The sequence below is a fragment of a genome, unplaced genomic scaffold, assembly GCF_019419815.1.
Source record: "Pyrus x bretschneideri cultivar Hongxiangsu unplaced genomic scaffold, Pyrus_bretschneideri_v1 Contig6, whole genome shotgun sequence".
NCBI classification, from domain to species: Eukaryota; Viridiplantae; Streptophyta; class Magnoliopsida; order Rosales; family Rosaceae; genus Pyrus; species Pyrus x bretschneideri.
In genome coordinates, this window is record NW_025999798.1 from 11,115,056 (window position 1) to 11,128,725 (window position 13,670).

At 36.8% G+C, this 13,670-nt stretch overlaps 2 protein-coding genes across 14 annotated transcripts; both read left to right on the forward strand.

Annotated features, from left to right (window-relative positions):
* Positions 1-2,603: 2,603 nt before the first annotated feature.
* Positions 2,604-7,389, forward strand: LOC103935867 (protein TIFY 4B). 13 transcript variants are annotated; one of them, XM_048572261.1, is made up of 9 exons: positions 2,604-2,900; positions 3,107-3,267; positions 3,370-3,521; positions 4,233-4,323; positions 4,378-4,561; positions 5,026-5,103; positions 6,202-6,265; positions 6,449-6,573; positions 6,791-7,389. In XM_048572261.1, the coding sequence occupies exons 1-9, from the start codon at positions 2,783-2,785 to the stop codon at positions 6,856-6,858; spliced, it is 1,041 nt and encodes a 346-aa protein (XP_048428218.1). In that variant the 5' UTR covers positions 2,604-2,782; the 3' UTR covers positions 6,859-7,389. The 13 variants fall into 13 exon arrangements, with proteins under 13 accessions (XP_048428218.1, XP_048428217.1, XP_048428219.1 ...); XM_048572260.1 differs by having other exon boundaries at positions 6,688-6,828; XM_048572262.1 differs by having other exon boundaries at positions 6,208-6,265; positions 6,688-6,828.
* Positions 7,390-9,447: 2,058 nt separating this feature from the next.
* On the forward strand, positions 9,448-12,869 carry LOC103935869 (acireductone dioxygenase 2). Its single transcript, XM_009345683.3, has 7 exons — positions 9,448-9,604; positions 10,667-10,778; positions 11,053-11,147; positions 11,484-11,598; positions 11,682-11,806; positions 12,378-12,448; positions 12,557-12,869. The coding sequence occupies exons 1-7, from the start codon at positions 9,587-9,589 to the stop codon at positions 12,621-12,623; spliced, it is 603 nt and encodes a 200-aa protein (XP_009343958.2). The 5' UTR covers positions 9,448-9,586; the 3' UTR covers positions 12,624-12,869.
* The last annotated feature ends 801 nt before the right edge of the window (positions 12,870-13,670 follow it).

Below are 13,670 nucleotides of genomic sequence, written 5' to 3' on the forward strand. Positions count from 1 at the left end.
CAACATCTCAAAGAACAACCAACTTAGCACAATATTATTCTCTAGCCACATTGGTCAACGAATCTGATCATAGTAATAACAATCATATCCAACATCATTCCACAATCATTCCAATGAATCAATCCCAAGAATCAAAGATGCACGATATTAACATTTAACTACATTAATTAATCAATAAGATCACATATCAATTCACGAAATTTAATAAAGGAATTCTACATAATTCCCTATCTGGATTCCAAGTAATAACATGATAAATCTAATTTATAAACACAATTTCTACTGTGAGCAATTCTTATTCACTCGAATCTAGGGTCGGACTAACCTTATGGAAATGAGCAAGAGTAGGGATTTTGAACCACTTAACGGAATCCAACTAAAATATGGTCGCCTATCGAAATATACCAAGTACAACTAATCCTCATCACCCCTAGAATAAGTATGGTACCCCATTGCAGATATACCAAGCAGAACCACAAGCATAATCTAATCGTGCAGGCAGTGATCACCCATCACGGATATACTAAGCATGATCACAAAATGCGTATGGTCTCTCATTACGGATAAACCAAGTAGAACCATAAACATAGTCTAATCGTGCAGGCGGTGATCATCAATCATGGATATACCAAGCATGATCACCCACGAAATACGTATGGTCCCTTATTGCGAATATACCAAGCAGGACCATCCATGTACCACTGCTACATGGTGCAGTTAGACCTACACACAACCTCCTTACCCCTATCTCAACCTCTATGATTTACAACGTAATCACCTACACTATCAATTTCTAAAACCACTAACTAACATGTCACACAAGCATACAAGTTCTACGGAATACTTTTAATAAGATTCTAGGCTCACATTTTCATAATAGTTACCTTAGATGTCATTCATATTATCAAAAAGATAAATACACATCTATATCACAATAAGGCGTCTCATACACGTAAACTGAGGTATTTATTACCTGGGATAGCTCACTAACCGTTATAGGCTCACTAAGCCCTATTTAGTCTTTAGTAATACTAATTTTAGTATTCAAGAACGATCAAGAACATTTTGATCAAAATCAACCCTAGTAGATCAATTAGGAAGATTCACCCACCGGATTTCCAATCCGTAAGGTCCTAAGGTCATTAAATATTACGTATAATAACATATTAAAGTTTGGTAAATATCTAACGGTCGGATCGTCTATTGTTATAATGATCAAGTGGTGGCTTCTAACGAAAGTATGTTCAAACGACGGGATTTCATCAATCGGATGTCAAATATAGATTCGGGGTATCGAATTTAGCCTAGAAAGACAGAGTTGGCCCACTGGCCATGTGTCGCCGCATGCAGCAATTTTCGACGAACGGAAACACAATTTTTCGACTAACTCAAAAAATTATCAAATTTTAAAGAAATGTAGAGCTCATCAAGGGGAATAACTTTCATACCTGGGCCGCAGTTCAATTTGGCCGGGAAACACCTGAAATTGGCCTCGATCCTTCAAAAACCCTATAATTGGGTGTTCTCGATTCGACCTCAAAACGTACTTCGACACCTCAACAAAGCATGGGTTTTGTTCCTGAGATTCAGAAGAGTATATTGGGAATGGTGATCGACAAAGTTGGTTTCAGAAATGGCAGATCGTCGCCAAGGAACCCCAGCTGCACCGACATTAATCACGTTAGTTTTTGGGTGAAATTGAAGGAAGGAGTGATAGACTGGGTTTGAAGTGAGGATTGACATGACACCGATCCCATCATTAATGGTGGCTGGAATAGGGAGATATGGCCGGGTCGGGTCGACAGGTCGAAGAAAGGATATGATTCCCTCATTTCCCTTATTTCCTCCCTCCTGATTCGTCACTCTCCCTCATTTTCTCTCTCTCATCTCTCTCTTTTCCCTTATCTCTTGCTGCCATCTGGTAGCTTCTAATTTTTATTTATTTTTTTTAAAATTTTTTTTTATTTTGACAACTAAAACGTCTTTAATTTCTTCGTTTCAATACCAATTCGAGAACGGTTTTCGCCTACGCGCTCGTAGGATCGAGCTCTATCCAATTATACTTAGTGTGGCCCCATAAAGTCCACGGATTTTTAATGATTACTAACCAAAATTCAAATTTTGTAATTAGTTTAATTAAAATCTAAATTTAATATAAATTCTCCAAAATAATATAAAATCTCATTAATACAAATACGTAGTTTACAATAGTAAAATCTCGTTACACTTGTTTACTAGTTTTTATCAAAATGAAAGTTGATTATTATTTTTTGAACAAACGATATTATCTACCGTAAGGGGGGTGGGAAAGTGGACTAAGCCTCACAATGAGCTAGCAATAATGTGGTTCAAATTTGCCTTTGGTAAGAATAAAAAACCTCTTACTTACTAGTAAAGAGAAATACCATTGGATCATAGTACTAAGTGGTATAATGGAAATTAATTTTGTGATAAAAAAAAATCCTTAAATATTTAATAATAATTAAATAAAAATCAAAGGGTTTGGTCAAGAATCATTCGGACAAAGAATTACGTGGCAGTCTAGGGTGAAACGCAGCTTCCGAAAATCCCCTTCCCCCACAAAAGCACTTAACTCGTCACCACACGACTTATGACTTGTATGAGACGCCGCGCCTACTGCTCACTCCCCACTCTCACACTTTGCCCTTTGCCCTTTTGCCCCCTAATTCGCCCTCCCAACTCCCGCGAAATTACCCACCCGCCCAGATCGCGCTCCTAGTCCTAGACCTCCTCCGCCTCCTCCGGCGGTGAAATTCCCGCCATGAACGCCCCCACGACGACGTTTCGCTCCATTCTCGAGAAGCCCCTCAATCAGCTCACCGAGGATGACATTTCCCAGCTCACCCGCGAAGACTGCCGCAAATACCTCAAAGAAAAAGGTCCTCCCTTTCTCTTCTCTCTTTTCGCTAATTTCCACTTTTGCCCCTCCACCCCCCATCGCCATGTTTTCCGGTTCGCCTAAAATCACGGGACAGCGCACTCCTCACACTATATTTAATTGTCGAAATTAATTAATTAAATGACGAGGAATTCGCCTTTTTTTCCGGCAATTTTTAAAAAATGTGGTGACCACGTGTCCGTACAGGAATGCGGCGGCCCTCCTGGAACAAATCGCAGGCGATCCAGCAGGTTATTTCGCTCAAGGCGCTGCTGGAGCCCAACGACGATTCCGGCGCCGGAGCTCTCAGAAAGATTGTCGTTTTGCCTCAGACGACCACCGCCACCACCCAGCGCGTCAGTACTTTCGTATGTGTTTGTTTCCCGAGAAATTAAAAACGGGAGAGAAAATTACAGTAATCTTTTCCCTTATGTTTACCACTTGTTTGATTGCAAGTTTTCTGTGTACAGGCGGCTTCGAGTTCCGCTGATTCAGCTAAGGAAGCGAGCCCTGATGTCCAGGCTTCGGTGTCCGCTGACGAATTGGCGCCGCATCCGAGAAATGAACCGTCCAAACCAGCTCCCGAGGACCCGCCGGTCTATGCGGATACCATCAGTCCCAGGTTGATCTTCTTCAAAACTCTCTATTGACTTGCTATAATACAAAGACATTAGCTGAATTTTACTGATTGGTGTAGTTTGAGTATGTTAAGCACAATGTGGTAGTGAAGTGTGCTAATTTAGCTAATTGAAGCAATTTTCAGGATAAAAATTCCTCAAATTAGTAGACTCTGGCTTCATAATGTAGGCTTTGTCCTTTGGGAATCCATATCGAGTCTAGTATGGTCATTTGAGCTTAGTAGATTGAAGGGGAAATGGGTTTGTGGAAGAGATTTTGAAGCGGATTCTCGTTTTCATGTGTTGCCCGAATAGGTGTTAAAGAAGCCCCACATGATAAAGGTGGCACCGTGTTTACCAATTTGTGGCAGGCTTATCTTTTCTCCATGGGTCACGGCTTATGCTTGAGTTGATTACATACGTATTAAAGGTTTAACTGAAGTGACTTTGCGGTTAGGGTGCATATTCTCTGTGTTCCTTAAGACGGGTATGAAGCCAAAGTAGATTACTTTGTTTTGTGGAACATTATACTGCAATTTCTTGATTATAACTATTTCAAATGATGCAAATAATTTGCTGTTTCTGCTGAAAGATTGGAAAGTATGTTTATAATTAAGATGAATGTGTAGGGGGTGGTGAGAACATTGTATGCAATCATTCATGTGATATATTTATACTACCGTTCTAAAGGAAAGCATTTGAAATTGTGGTCGCAGAAATCATTGTACAACTGATGCATCAGTTAGGAAAATGACAATTTTCTACAGCGGCAAGGTGAATGTATATGATGGAGTGCCACCTGATAAGGTAAATGAAGCTTTCTCTTTGAATGGAGACCTTGAGATAAGCCTTCCAATGCAGGGATATATGGATTTGCAGGCACGGGCAATCCTGCACCTTGCAGCAGGGCCCAACCATTTGCTTTTGGACAATCAATTTGGTGGTGCTGCAGCAGCAAGATCCTTACATTGCCAATTTCAGAATGCAGGCGATAAAGATGTCCTTTCCCTTCCTAGTGCAACAATTTCTCAGGCAATGCAAACAGGTATTTCCGCAGAAGGAACTCTTAGCTTACATTCTTACTACATTAGTTGGAATGTAGTTAGCCGTGTAATTGACATTTAGTTAAAAATGCACATAGTGAATGGAAATGAGATCCAAGGTATGGTTCTAAGCATTGCCTTCTTTCATTCATGGAACAATGTGATTTCACTAAATTTAATTTTTTAAAATTCATCCAAAATTGAGCTTGCTGAAACAAGAATTTTCTATTCAACTTCCTTAATCTTCCTATGGGTGCCGCACTAAACATAGCTTAGATCTTTGTTCAGTTTTGGGTCTCGATTAATTAGGAGTCACTGAGAAAGGATTTTTGCTGTTGTAGTTTCTGATAGATAGAGACCTTGACAGTCAACAATATCGAAAAACCTGTGGTATAGGATTATAGCTTTTGAGTTTCTGGTGGTTATTTAATTGATTTCAATGGATCAATGGCTAATTAATTGATAGTTTCATGTAACTTTGCAGAGAAGATTGGTGAATGTACACAGCAGTACTGGGAGAAAGTGAACAACACTCGTGATCCTGGTAAGTTCAGTATTTGTGTACCACTACAGAAGTTGCTTGTGTGATTTGCAAAATTTTATCTCCTATCACTTATTTGGGTGAAAAGTATGCAGTTCTTAAACAGAAATATGCTTATTGGTGCAAGTCATATGGTTTCCAAGGCTATGCATTTCAATATCCTAGATTAAAAGAAAAAAAAAAACAAGATATAAATCTTTATAGATGCTAACCATACATTAGTTTCACTGAGTATGTGGAAGGTCATATTTTCTTATATGTAAAACTGCTAATTAGATTTTCTATTCCTTTTTTCCCCTCTCCTCGCTGTGTATGTTTCCCTTAGGAGTATTTGGGAGGAAATTTAATTATTTCATAAAGCTGTAAAGCAAAATATAACACTGAAATCATAGTTAGTGATGCTAGTTTGCAGAAGTGGGGTAACTTTAAGATGTATTATTTTCACAGAAGTATTTTAGTGGAGGGTTAATGCATTTACACTACTATCACAAGATTCAAATAACAACCAATTTTGTTGTCACCTCAGGCCAAAGAAAAGAAACTGCCACTGTTAACTGTTTTGTTGTAACATCTCTAACTCCATCTGTCACTTGCTCCTTTGAAAGACTCATCTCTCATGCTAAGTTCGAATGAGGAACTTTAGTTTACGAAGGAAATTTAGACTAAAAAAATGTACTCACTACCAATGAACTACTCAATCACACAAAGCTACTACTAAAACATTACAAAGATGCCAAACAAAGGACTTTCAATGACACCTGAAAGTACCCAAATGTATTGCGTCTAGTCATTTTCAACTCCGTCTATCTGATTTTTGTAGTGCTATCCTAACAAATTTAGCCCAAGTTCCATGAATTCTTACAGTTCGTCATCCAAACACACCATAAATGTACGTTTGCTACTGATACTGCTCCCTGTCAGTCTGTCACTTTCCTTTCCCATTGCTTATGCTGCAGTCACGACCTTAACATGACTCCTTTGTTTGCTGTTGGATTCTGATGAAAAGGTCTTAGAGGCTTAACTGGTTAAAGAAGCTTCACTGTTTGCTGTATTAAATTTCCTAGTTTCCTTTCCTTGAAACATTCGGTGGTAATTCTTAAGATGCAGAGGGTCAGGCGAACAGAAAAGTCTCGTTGCAGAGATACCTTGAAAAGCGAAAGGACAGGTACGTATGGGTAGAAACTATTCTTTACTACTACTAAAATCATCTGTTGCATATTAAAACTCCTAAGTCCTATTCATTTCCTCCATTTTTTTTTGCCCATGTTTCTACTAGGGAAAAATTAAAGATGAAGAAAAATATTGGATCGAATACTAGCTTGGAGGTTTACTTGAATCGTCAACTCAGGACACATACCTCAAATGGTAATTCAAGTCAGTATGGCACAAGCTCTCCACCCCAACCTGGGCTGCTACAGACAGCTGAAAATCAGCCAAAGTTCCGCTGTCTTCCTGTTGACCTAAACGAGAAGGGTGAGCCATAAAGTTCCTCCTTTGTATATTCTATGACATTTGATATTCATATTCATAATTCTTTGCGAATTTAACCTTTATAGTTTTGCGACCAAACATAAATTGACTTATCAGGTAGATTGGATGCCGAATTCTGTTATGTGATGGTATTTGAAGGATTGAAGTCAGAAACAGATGATGTTATGTGACAATATTTTGGATTATAAAATATTTACAGGTTGTTTGGTTTTGTTTTGTTTTTCCCGGGCTGGCTGTAATGCAGATATCCTGGAACACCGGACTTGACAATTTCCAGGTCATAAAGAGTTGGGATATGGTTGAGGACCCCTTACCCTAAGTTAGCGCCATGACATACCTCGCAGGATGGGTAAGAAGAAACTAATTTAACTGGCTTCTAGCGACCTGCGTTTTTGTATGATTGGGCTGCTCTGCGACCATGAAGTTTTTCCAGACTTTAGCCTATCAGGAGGAGGATTCTCAGTTTGGACTGGTATGACTTTGATCAGTTTTGTAATTTGTAGGATCATATTTTCATCATCGGGATTTTTCTTCTTTGTCCATGTTATTAGGGTCGAGATGTAGAGCTGCAAGCAGCAATATCCTTTTTAACTCCCTATGTATGTAATTAGTGTATGCGGTACCATTCTCCGTGCCGAGAGCTTATTGTACAAGTTGAAGGAGACTCTCTCCTTCAACGTTTTGTTGCCATGAAGAAGACTTCTATGTAATTTACCATCACTTTGTTTATAAGCTAGCCAACTAAAGTTGGCAAAAATGTGTCGCAATTTGCAGAAAAATCGCGGCTCAGTTGGTGCATCGGAAAAATCTATTATTTTCCGGCTTACCCTGCAGTTTTTAGGTTTCCACTTTAAAGAGCCTCTTTGGGCAGAGCTTCGATCTAGTTTCCTATCGCTTATATAATGTCATTTGACCACGTTGCTTATTTCTCGAACAGTGCATGTATCTGGTACCTGTAACATGAGTTTCTAATTAACTATTTTTAGGATACTAAGCTCCGTTGACACGGGCACTTACATGAAATGCGAATTGGAATTATTTTGATTCCTAGCCTCCTTTATGTGCACTAACGTTTGGTTATTGGTGTTATTTTGATTTACTAACACATGAAATTCACAAAATATCGAATTCCCCTACAAGTTCTTTACCTTGTGTTGGTGATTTGAAAATGATAATCGAACAACTTAAAGTGTACAAAAATTGTGTGCTGTACAACTTCATTTCATAGTAGAAAACACTTAAACTGCTATTTAACTCTTAACTCAATTGCTATTGCACCCAATTATTATTCAACCCGATCGACATTAACAGTTGATTGGGGAGGGGATTTTCCTTTCATTTAATTATTAAAGTGTTTCTCGTTAAGCTTACAATCACACTTTTTATTTTCTTTCTTTTTTTGCAATCTCATTTTACTCTCGGCACTTTATTTTGTCTCGCTAAGCTTAAATTTACTACAATATATTTAGGTACTTATTTCGGCACACTAACTTAGTAAAATATATTATAACATGAACATTTGGGTACACTAATTAGAGGAAGTAAAATAAATATAATGAATTAAAATGTGTATAATAATAAATAATTTTAATTTTAATTTAATGACATTAAATAAGATTTCTATTAAATATTAAAACAAAAATATAATGTAAGTTTGAATTAAGTACACACTAGAGGACTAAAATTAATATCTAATCTAAGATCAGGTTTTTGTTGAATTTTAGTCTTCTTCAAGGATTAAAGTTCAAAAACCCCTTTAATTATGAAAGTGTTTCTCGTTAAGCTTACAATCACACTTGTTTATTTATTTATTTTTTTTTTTGCAATCTCATTTTACTCTTGGCATTTTATTTTGTCTCATTTTATCATATTCTGTTAACTCTGTCACATAAACTGTTACATATTATCGTGGCATTGACATTCTTATAATTTTAGCGAAAACAAATTGAAACATAAAATATAAAAAGGTAGGGGTGGGGAGGTGGTAGTTGTGGTTGAAATTTTGTTTTAGTTTTACATTTTATTCTTTATATTATTGTATTTTATTTTATTTATTGTAATGAGTAAAATTATTAGAATGTACATGCCACATTAGCAAATTAATGGTTTATGCAACGGAGTTAATGAAAAGTGCTAAAATAAGATGCAACAAAACAAAGTATAAGGGATAAAGTGAGACTTTGCTAAGAGTTCATCTGTCATGGCTGAAAACAAGCCTTGGACTTGTGCCAACTCGATTTTTCAATGAGAGATGAGTAAAATTTTGACATCCGAAAAACTATCATTCGGTGCTGTTATTTCATTTAAATTTTAGACATGTAATCGAAAAAGGTTATATAAGTTATGTCACTCACACATGTTATAATACGTATAATATTATGTATCAATGTTTTGGATAACACGTGCAATTGTAGATCGATGGTAGTATCATGTACTAGAATCACTCAATGTTGTCCACATTTTGTAAACACATCAAAATTTGAAATGGCTAAATGTTTGAAATTCAAGAAGTAGAGAAGAATAGCCCTGTTAGTACAAAAGTAAAAGACGATTTTTTGAATTAAAATTTAAAAGTGAATGATGAGTATTAGAAATATTATATTTAATTTGGGATGAGATCTGTTAGATGAAAAAAAAAGATAATGATTAAATTTGTTTAAAGTGTTGAGAAGGGACGCAAAGCAATAAAATTAAGTGTAATACTAATCTTATTTTCTCAAGTCGGGATGGTCCTGAGACGACTGTAGCCCTTATGCGCCTCCACCGGTAGATGTCGAAGCTTTGAAACGTCAAAACGACGACGCGGCCCAACAAATTGTCAAATTCAATTAACCTGGACAGGGCACATAATTGCCGTATGCGTAAACATCGGATGGGTATCTTCGTCATTTCATCTCATCCTCCGAGCTTCGTTTAAAGACCACGCGTAAGGCCACTCCAGATTGTTCCGGAATCGTATCGACAGCCAAAACGCAGAGCAACATCAGCAGCAGCCATGGTTGGCTCCCAAAGGGTACGCTCCAAATCCCAATTATCTCTCTCCTCGAGCTATCTTGTTTCCCGGGAAAAAAAAGAGCTATCTTTTTCCCGTATAATTTTCTTATTGCAAACTGAACCGATGATTAATTGTTTAAGTCAGATTTTCTGAATAATTTTCTGTCTTTGTGGATTTTGGTTTAATTATATTTTCTTGGGAGTTATTACCTATTATTAATCCGGTTGTATTAGATTAAGATTTTAAAGAAGTTTATAAATTTCAGTGTATTCAATTAGAAATGGATTTTAAATGATTTGAGAAAGTTGAGGAATTAGATGGAATTGGAGAGATTTCGTAGTGTATTTTAAGCATCCACAAATCTCACCTCTCCTCATGAGAATTCGTTGAGAGATTTCGAGCGAATTGAATCAAATTTTTATATGGAATCTCTACAAATTAATTACGCTATAAAAATCCATGGATTTATAAATCCATTAAAGTCTCTCAAATTCTCAATTGAATACAACCTCCTAAATGAGATTTTCTGAATAATTTTCTGTTGTGTTTGTTGATTTTGGTTTAATTATATTTTCTTGGTCAAAGATTCAAGCTTAATGCATCATTTGTTGATTATTTTCTGTTGTTTATGTGTTTGGATTGGATTAATGGGTGATTAAGGTGATTCCAGTAGTAGATTATATTGAATTTTGAGTTATTACCTATTTATCTTTGTGTGATAAGTTGTGGGAATTAAGATATTGCTTGAATGTAATTTTGTTGAATTGAAGTAGTAATAGAAAGGCAGCTAGGTACAATTTTTTTTGGCTATGGCGGCAACCCCGCCAATGGGTTTGTTTTGATTGTAAAAATTGTGATTAAAAGGGTTGGAAATGTGATTGTCAAAGAATTAAACAGAGAGGATACACATTAGGTTCAGATGTTTTTGGGAGTTAGACACTTTTTCGGTTCAATGGTACTGAATCTTGGGGTTTTCTATGCTACGTTCAATGTTATTCTGTTTGTAGGAATAAAGAGGGAAAAGAAAAAACATGCATTTTTGTGATCAGGATATCATTCTCATAATGTTGTCATATGCAGGATCCTAGAGAAGAAGTCATCCAAGCATGGTACATGGATGATAGTGATGAAGACCAGAGGCTCCCCCATCACAAGGAGCCCAAGGAATTTGTATCCCTGGACCAACTCGCCGGTAAGCATTTTTTGGGAAACAAATATTTGTTTAACAGATAATGCTTGTTTTAGATTTTAAAAATCAATGTATTATAGAAACCTTGAGAGCGACATCTGTAATTGATGAAATAAGATGAACTAGGCTTAGGTGGTATTAATTTATACGAAGCAGACCAGTAGATGCATTTTTAACCAAATGATGCTGGTTAATGTAAAAGGTAAAATACCAAGCATGCGGAGACTAATCTGGTCCAGTATTTAACTTCCTGCGAGCAATTATGTTTATCTTGCAGAGCTTGGAGTGCTCAGCTGGCGTCTAGATGCTGATAACTATGAAACAGATGAGGAGTTGAAGAAGATTCGTGAAGAACGTGGTTACTCCTACATGGTTTGTCACACTAACTTACGTTTTTCTTTTCTATATTTTTAATTTCATTTTGTCATGTACCTAAACTCTTTAGTTCATTATGTCAAGGCACTGATTCACAACACTGTCAAGTTTTGTCCATTGATCACAATTCACTGGTATCTTGTGAAAATGATTGTTTCTTTCGACTATTAGAAATGTTGACCCTTTTTGAATGCACAATTTGGAATGTTTTCAGCCATTTTCCCCTTCCCGTTTATAGTCCAGATTATGGGAACTGTGAATATGGAAATTCACAATAACTCTTTCTGCATTGTTTTACGGTATATTTAACCGGATAATGTTTTCCTCTTGTAGGACTTCTGTGAGGTTTGCCCTGAAAAGCTTCCTAATTATGAGGAGAAGATAAAAAATTTCTTTGAGGAACATCTTCACACTGATGAGGAAATTCGATATGCTGTGGATGGAAGTGGTAGGATTAGTTACTTTATCGCAGTATGTTATCCCTTCTTTACTCACCTCTTTTGATTAATGATTGTGTACTTTTTTGTGAAGGTTATTTTGATGTTAGGGACCGCGATGAACGTTGGATTCGCGTATGGCTGAAAAAGGGGGGAATGATTATTTTGCCTGCTGGAATTTATCACCGATTCACTTTGGACACAAACAACTACATAAAGGTATTAGTTCATAGCGCCAAAATGTTCTAATGACCACTTTTTGTTTTTTTCCCCTTCTCTCTTTTCTCCAGTTAAGTGGAGTCTCATTACGCTTGTATGAAGACACACTTCTACATTTTGTGGCACCGACTATTTAAAAGCATATTATTTATGGGACGATGATGAGGGTTCAGGATGTGATCTTCCATTATTTGCTTCAATTTTTTTTTTCTTTTGTAAGAAAACAAAACCTTGCCTCATCTTACGCCTCCCTATCATTCATTGGTGTGTACTTTGTCATCGTGATTTCCCAGTGAACTTGTGACAAAAGACACCTAAGTAGTTGAAGCACTGTCACATAACACTAAGGTAGACATCAGCACTTGATATGGCATTTGATGGACTAGTTCACCAAAGTGCATTAATTGTAATGTAGACGAGAATAATGATTTCGTGTGCCTTCGAGATGCCAGGCATTACTGTTGTTACGTCTGTGTCTGTGGTGTAGTGTCAATTAAGAAGTCACAATTTACCTTATAGTGTTTAATCTATGAAATTTAAGGATGTTCAAAAAAACATATGTTTGATGTAGGCAATGCGTCTATTTATTGGCGATCCAGTTTGGACCCCCTTTAACCGTCCTCATGATCATCTTCCTGCAAGGTATGGTTCTGTCTTTCTCTACATTTTGGACTTACCTACTTCCATTCATGCATGCAATAGAATGCCCGATAGGCTTTGAGTCTTCTCACAAAGGGACCTTCCTTGCAGGGAGGAGTATCTTAAAGCTTTTGTGCACAAGGAAACTGGTGACCATGCAGTTAACGCTGCGGCATAGAATATGGCGTTTGTTTCTAAATGTGGGGTTTACAAATAACAAAATACGGTATTGGCTATGAAAAAGTTACGTATGGTTGTATTGTCTGGGATGTATAACTTGTGGCCTTGCGATGCTTGTTAAGTTGTGTTGTAGTAGTGCTGGCCTTTCCATAAACTCGAATAAATTCCGAGTATCTTACCAGATGTTCTTTATGTATGGTACATAACTCTCTAAACATTTAATAACTATATAGTTCTATTGTGTGTGTTTATGGTTCCAGCGTAACCCTTCATCCCTGGCATGCTAGAAGTAGGTGTTGGTTCCTTTTGGTTTTTGATTCAGCCAAACACCTCATTCAGATTTGGAAGCTATGACATGTACCTGCGTTGTGGGTTTCAATGGTTTCGATGATGTGGCTAAACTCGCGAAATTGGAGAAACTTTTTCGTGTGATGGTTAAATTGTTGCGACATTAGTTCACATACTATAAAGGTGGATGGCAGATTAATACGTTATAAACACAATATAATAGATTGATAATATTACGTGATTGTGTGATGGTTGCGCAGAAAAACTTCTCGTCACTTTGAGTGGTTCTTGGCTGCCTAGCCGAAGCCCAAAACAACAAAAGCTTTCTTTTGGGGCTTTCTGCTGAGTTGAAATAGGATGGATGGGTTAATACTTGACATGCAAATTGAAATGATCCAAAACATGGTTTGAATACTATCCTTTTGATTTAGCTTCTTCCAAATGCTTATAGAAGTTGAGGAGGCTTTCACTTGGTTTCGATAATGCAGAGGAGTTGGAAACTAGAGGAATGTACGATTAATTAGACCTGGCATTCGTGTCGTTTTTGTGTCATACTCGATATTTTAACGGATCGTATTGTGTAATATCCGTTAAAATAAACGGGTAAAATGACCCGATCCGAAATCGATCTGATAATATTAATAGGTAATATAATTCGACTCGTTACCCGTTAAGGAAAATATATTTTAAACCAATAAATAAACAAACGAAAAACATAATACTAAATAAGTATATACATACCATATTGTCACATCCA

Coding starts and splice junctions, on each gene's coding strand:
- LOC103935869 (XM_009345683.3), top strand. Junction 11,148..11,483: donor AACGTGGTTACTCCTACATG/GTTTGTCACACT, acceptor TTCCTCTTGTAG/GACTTCTGTGAGGTTTGCCC. Junction 12,449..12,556: donor CATGATCATCTTCCTGCAAG/GTATGGTTCTGT, acceptor CCTTCCTTGCAG/GGAGGAGTATCTTAAAGCTT.
- LOC103935867 (XM_048572252.1), top strand. CDS start 2,783: ATGAACGCCCCCACGACGACGTTTCGCTCCATTCTCGAGAAGCCCCTC. Junction 3,256..3,369: donor CCACCGCCACCACCCAGCGC/GTCAGTACTTTC, acceptor TTCTGTGTACAG/GCGGCTTCGAGTTCCGCTGA. Junction 4,562..5,043: donor TTCTCAGGCAATGCAAACAG/GTATTTCCGCAG, acceptor GTAACTTTGCAG/AGAAGATTGGTGAATGTACA.